Source organism: Primulina tabacum, chromosome 15 (assembly GCF_025594145.1).
Source record: "Primulina tabacum isolate GXHZ01 chromosome 15, ASM2559414v2, whole genome shotgun sequence".
NCBI classification, from domain to species: domain Eukaryota; kingdom Viridiplantae; phylum Streptophyta; class Magnoliopsida; order Lamiales; family Gesneriaceae; genus Primulina; species Primulina tabacum.
The window spans coordinates 26,400,277-26,406,971 of record NC_134564.1 but is presented as its reverse complement, the minus strand read 5'-3'; the positions used below and the strand labels follow the sequence as shown (position 1 = coordinate 26,406,971).

Sequence of the window (6,695 nt, the reverse complement as noted above, 5' to 3'; positions counted from 1 at the left end):
TGAAGATTTCCCGGGAAAGGGAAGTGCAAGAATGCAGTAGAGACCTGGCCCCGGACCATCAGTTATCTTTGCCAGAGAAGAGAGGATTTTGCACTTTCCACAAAGTGTGTTACCATAACACCGAAGATTGCAAAACATTGAAGGGAAATTATGTCCCAACTTCCATCCCCAGACCCAGTCACAACAACAGAGAGCCGAGATTGCCCCCTTGGACATCTCGGCAGCCAGGATCCAGCGCCCGGGGAGGAGGTATGAGGAATAGTCCGAGAGGAGAGCCCGGGAGGAGAAGAGAGCCTGAGCTTGAGAAAAAAAAGAATTCACCCCCTGCTACGGGATTGATAAAAATGATATCAAGAGGCTCTACTGACGGAGACTCCAACCGGGCGAGGAAGTCGAGGAGTAGGAGGGAGTGTATGGAGGTAGAAGGAATGATGAGAAGCGAGGCGGTCATCAGTTTTGGCCCCGAGGATTTAAAGGGAGTGAATCTACCCCACAATGATGCCTTGGTGATCGAAGCCCGGGTGGCAAATTATGACATCCTAAGAGTCTTTATTGACACGGGCAGCTCTGTAAATGTAATTTTTAAAGATGCCTTTGTACAGATGGATTTGCAGGGCTATCACTTGGAAACTGTGGAAACTGCCCTCTTTGGTTTTGCTGGCCATGTGGTCTATCCGGAAGGGGAGATTGTCTTACCACTAACCCTGGGCTCCCGGGATTTCAAGAAAACGGTGATGACTTCTTTCACTGTGGTGGACTCCCCATCATCTTATAACATCATTCTAGGGAGGCCGGCCATGAATGAGCTGAGGGCTGTGGCATCTACCTACCACCAAAAGATAAAGTTTCCTGTGGGAGCCAGGGTAGGAGAAGTCCGGGGAGATCAGCCATCTTCTCGGAAATGCTATGTGGAAGCAGTCCGGGTGGATCAGAGCAAATCCAAGAGGGAAGGGAAGAAAGCCAGAGTGGATGAAGCAGGAGGAAGAGTGATGGAAAAAGGGGAAGTACATTTTGTAGCAGAAGAAGAGCAGGAGATGGTAGAAGTTGGACCAGGCCAACAAATCCGAGTGGCTCGGGATCTCAGTATATCCACCCGGGTTAGTTTAATTAATTGTTTAAAAGCTAATATCCATGTGTTTGCCTGGTCCCAACAGGAGCTGACAGGGATTTCTCCATTAATATTTGAGCACCAACTCAACATTCTCCCGGGATCTCACCCGGTAAAGCAAAAGAAGAGACACTTTGGTCCTGAAAAGGACAAAGTTATTGATGAGCAAGTGAAAGAACTCCTGAAGGCCGGCCACATTCGGGAAATTCAATTCCCTACATGGCTCTCGAATGTGGTATTGGTGCCCAAATCTACTGGGAAGTGGCGCATGTGTGTAGACTTCCGCGATCTTAATAAGGCATGTCCCAAGGATCATTATCCTCTGCCCCGTATTGATCAATTGGTGGATTCCACATCGGACTTCGAATTGCTGAGCTTCATGGACGCATACCAGGGGTATCATCAAATCCCCCTGGCCAAGAGTGATCAAGATAAAGCCAGCTTCATCACCTCGGGAGGTACATTTTGTTACATTGTAATGCCTTTCGGGTTGAAGAATGCAGGGGCTACTTACCAGCGTCTGATGAACAAAGTCTTCGAGAAGCAGCTGGGGCGAAATGTGGAAGTCTATGTGGATGATATTCTGGGCAAGACCCGGGAGGTTGCAAGCTTTATTGATGATCTGCAAGAAACTTTTCCCACTCTCACGCAGTACGGGATTAAGCTTAACCCTGCCAGGTGTATTTTTGGCGTAAAGAGTGGCAAATTCTTGGGATTCATAGTGACAGATCGGGGGATCGAGGTGAATCAGGAGAAAGTCAAATCTGTGCTGTGCATGCCATCTCCCCGATCTGTCAAAGAAGTACAGAAGCTGACCGGGAGGATTGCTTCCCTCTCTCGATTTATTTCCCGATCAGCGCACAGGAGTTATCCTTTCTTTCAAGTTTTGAGGAAGGCCCAACATTTTGGATGGGATGATAAATGTGAACAGGCCTTCAGGGACTTAAAGATTCATCTTGCAGAGCTCCTGTATTGGTGAAGCCGGAGCCCGGGGAGAAATTATTTGTTTATCTGTCCACTACAGAGTATGCTGTCAGCTCAGTTCATGATAAAAGCAGAAGGCTCTGATCAAAAGCCTGTCTATTATGTCAGCCATGCTCTAAGGGGACCTGATCTCCGATACAGTGGAGTGGAGAAAATTGCTTTGGCCTTGATCATGACCGCCCGGAAGCTAAGGCCCTACTTCCTGTCACATCAAATCATTGTTTACCAATAGTCCTCTCGGCAGGATTATGACTCACTCTGAAGTATCCGGGCGAATGATCAAGTGGACAGTAGAGTTGGGGGAGTATGACATTGAATACAAACCCCGGGTTGCCATCAAAGCACAATCTCTGTCAGATTTTTTATCCGAGATGGTCCAACCCAATGAGGAGAAAGTATGGAGAGTATTCGTGGATGGGGCGTCTAGCCTTGCCGGGTGTGGAGTAGGGGTTGTGATAATATCTCCCCCAGGAGAAAAGATTAAACTAGCACTAAGGATTGACTCTCAGGTAACCAACAATGAGGCCGAGTATGAGGCTGTCCTAGCTGGTGTCCAAGCTGCCCGGGAAGTCGAGGCTTCCCGGATTATTCTATATTCTGATTCGCAACTCATTACTCAGCAGATAAAGGGCATGTATGAAGCTAAGGATGACATGATGCTAAAGTATTTACAGCTCATCAAAGCCCGAGCAGAAGTTTTTGCAGATTGGAGTATTGAACAAATACCCCGGGAGGAGAATAGCGAGGCAGATACCCTGGCAAAAATGGCCGCTTCTTTATCAGAAGTTAGCACCCGGGAGGTCTTGTATGTTTCCCGGCTGATCCTCTCTACTGAGGAAGAAAAGTTACCAGAACCCGAGGACTCTTGGATGACACATCTGATCAAGCTCATCGTAAATAATGAACTGCCCGAGGACAGAGCCCGAGCTCAGAAAACTAAGAGACAAACTCCCAGGTTTGTTCTCTTAAATAATATTTTGTACAGGAGATCGTTCCAGGGACCTCTTTTGAAATGCATTAACTAATAAAAAGGTGGATTATGTCCTCCGAGAAATTCATGAAGGCTGTTGTGCCGAGCACCTCGGAGGAATGTCTTTAGCTAGAAAAACAATGCTTGTCGGTTTTTGGTGGCCAACCTTAAATCAAGATTCTGCTCGGGTGGTCCAATCTTGTGAGGATTGCCAGCATCACTCAAATTTTAAGCACAGCCCGGCCACTCTTATGAAGCCTATCTGGGCATCTTGTCCCCTTTGATCAATGGGGCATGGATATCGTGGGTCCATTCCCAATTGCCAGGGCTCAGAAAAAATTCTTGTTAGTGGCTGTTGATTACTTTTCTAAATGGGTAGAAGCCGAGCCCTTGGCGAAAATTACTAAGCAGGAGGTATTGAAATTTTTGTGGAAGAACATTGTGTGCCGGTTTGGAGTGCCCAGAAGACTGATCTCGGACAATGGGAGACAGTTTCAGGGCAAAGCAATTACGTCATGGTGCAGAGAAATGAAGATCACCCAATCTTTTACCTCTGTTGCATATCCTCAATCTAATGGCCAGACAGAAGTTGTCAATAGAGTTATTGTACAAGCACTGAAGACAAGGATACAAGGCAAAGGAAAGGATTGGGTGGAAGAATTACCCAGTGTTCTTTGGGCTTACAGAACTACTCCCCGGGCACCAACCCAAAAAACTCCTTTCAATCTGGTATATGGTTCTGAAGCAGTCCTTCCAGTGGAGATTGGGCAAACTTCTTCCCGGGTAGAATCTTACCCGGACAACAATGATCAAGCCCGGGCTATGGAGTTGGATTTGGTGAAAGAAAAAAAAGATCGAGCTTTCATTCGAATGGAAGCATATCGAAGCCGGGTCATGAAGTCATATAACAAAATGGTCAGGATACAAGATTTCCAAGTGGGAGATCTAGTCATGAAGAAGGTCAACCCTGCTGGTGATGTTGGGAAGTTGGAAGCACGGTGGGAAGGACCTTATAAGATCACCCGAAAAAACAGTTTGGGATCTTTTTATTTAGAAAATGCTCAAGGACATCCCCTCAAAAGGCCTTGGAATGTATTTAATCTAAAGAAGTACTATGCATGACAGATGTAATTATTGGATGGATGAAATAAATGAAAGATATATTTTCTCGAAGAATGTTGTGAATGTTTCTGTTATCGTATCCCGGGAGTTACTAGGCCCCGGTTATAAAAAGCCCAGGGCACAACACTCTGGATTAGGGTATCACACCTCGACCATTCTCAAGTCCCGGGACATGATCCCCGGCCCAAGGCTTTGTACCTTGGTTCTTAAAAGCCCAGGGCACAACACCCTGGCTCGGGGCACCACACCTCGACCATTCCCAAGTCACGGGACATGATCCCCGGCCCAAAGCTCCGTACCTTGGTTATTAAAAGCCCAGGGCACTAACCCTGGCTCGGGGCACCACACCTCGACCATTCCCAAGTCCCGGGACATGATCCCCGGCCCAAGGCTTCCGTACCTTGGTTCTTAAAAGCCCAGGGCACTACACCCTGGCTCGGGGCACCACACCTCGACCATTCCCAAGTCCCGGGACATGATCCCCGGCCCAAGGCTCCGTACCTTGGTTCTTAAAAGTCCAGGGCACTATACCCTGGCTCGGGGCACCACATCTCGACCAGTCTAAACTCCGAAATATGCTCTTTTGCCCAACTTTTCTACTTGAAGTACACGCCAAAGATTTTCTACTTTTCTAAACTCCCGGATACTAATTTAAAGCTACCGGTTAATTCACCAGACTTATAAAATTTTTTGGTTATTTACATACAAGCAGTTATATCACCCGAGTTATTGAAGACTTATCGAGATATGATTGCAGAGAAGATAAGGGAAAATGAAAATTTTCATTAATAAAAGCCCGAGGGCTGAAAAATTACAAGACAGGAAAAGACAAAAGAAAAATACAAATCCTAGTCTATGTCTACGTGTTCAGGCCCGGGCTGCTCTTCTTGGGTCGCCTCCTTCTCCTCCTCGCCATCCTTGGGAAGGGATGCAATGGCCAGACCAAAATCAGGAAAATTTTCCTTATCTTGGGGTAGGAGTCCAGCTTCCTCAAATTGTTCCCGGCATTTTTCAAAGCTGGTCTGGAAGAGAGGATAGGCCTTATCTACCACGGCCTTCTTGAACTCGGGAGATTGGAGGAAAGAGGCCTCCCACTTGTCCTTATTATATTCAGCCCGGGCCAGGGCACTCTCCGCTTTTTCAGCCCGGTGCAATTGCAACTCTGCCTGCTCAGAAACGGCACGGAGACTCGATTCCGAGACAGACAGAGAGCCTTGCAGACGTTCCTCTCGGACAAGACCTTCAGTGATGTCCCCTTGGGCCTTGTCCGAGGGCTGCGCTGCATAGTAGCTACTTCCTCCTCGTTGGCGGCTCGGGCCCGGGCTAACTCCTCCTGTAACCGTTCCTGGTTATCTTGGAAGTGCCGGGCTCGCTTACCAGAGATAGTGTAAGCCCCGGCAACCTCCTCGAAGGCCGAGATCAGCAGGTGAGCAGCCTGTTCAGAAAACAAGGTCAATAAGAATCAATAATAATCAAAGTAAGAAAGATTACGGGGATTACGGGGATTAAACTTACCTCCAAGAGTTTATTTGAACCCTCGAAGAGCTTGGCAAAGGCTCGGGAATTCTTCAAGCGGGCCTCTTCCTTAGGAGTGAGGAGCTGCTTGAGAGTCTTCAGCCCCCTAGCCGAGGACCCCGTATCAAGGATGTTGGCTCGGGGAGGTTGCTCGAGGAGGGGAGGCTGTTGGTTGGGTTGCTGCTGAGGAGGGGTGGTGGACCGGGTCACTGGGGAGGAATTTTGACCCACCTCCCGACTGTCTTCCACTAGAATTCGCTCTGGGCTTGTGACAGCCTTTCGCTTCCTCTGGGTAAAGGGTACGTGGTTTTCAGGGTCTTCCTGGGAGGAGTCCCGGGTCACCTCTTCTTGCTGGGCCTACGCCCGGTTCAACTCAGCTTGCCGGGCTGCCTGCTCCTCGGCCTGTTTCTTTCTAGAGCAGCTTTCCGAGCTGCCAACTTTTTCTCTTTGGCTGCCTTTTCAACCGCCCATTTCTTCGCAAAGGCCTCTTGCATTCTTGAGTTATCTGCGTAAAAAAGGAAAAGAAACGTCAGTACAAATTGCGAAGTATGTATAGAAGTAAAATTGAAAGACAAATTTGAAAGAAAGTATACCAGGCTGAGCACCCGAGCCAGCAGCCTCGTCAATCACCCTGTCCAAAGGGTCCTCAACCAGGGTACTCAACCCATAAGCTTCCAGATTCTCATTCGAAATGAGAACAGAGGAGGAGTATTTCTGGCCCTCCACCAGGGTTTGACTCACAAGGATAGGGCTCTTCAAGTTTGTAAGCTTGGGGAAGGAAGGGTTGTGTGGGAAGGAAAGAAAGGAACCTGGTTAGACAAGAGAGAGGACCGGGAAGTTGAATAAAAAAGTATCTTCCTTTCCACCCTTTCTGAGAGGAAGGAATATCATCAAGGAATCGGGCATTTTTCCTTGCAGTCAGGGAAAATGCATTATCCCCGAGCCGGCAAGAAAAATAATAATGGAGAATGAGGGGGCTGATAAGAAGATTATTCA

At 47.9% G+C, this 6,695-nt stretch overlaps 1 protein-coding gene across 1 annotated transcript; it reads left to right on the top strand.

The window, feature by feature from the left end:
• Positions 1-251: 251 nt before the first annotated feature.
• LOC142526012 (uncharacterized) lies at positions 252-2,087 on the top strand. Its single transcript, XM_075630285.1, has 4 exons — positions 252-506; positions 603-1,097; positions 1,155-1,406; positions 1,605-2,087. Exons 1-4 carry the CDS (start codon positions 252-254, stop codon positions 2,085-2,087), a joined length of 1,485 nt encoding a protein of 494 aa, XP_075486400.1.
• The last annotated feature ends 4,608 nt before the right edge of the window (positions 2,088-6,695 follow it).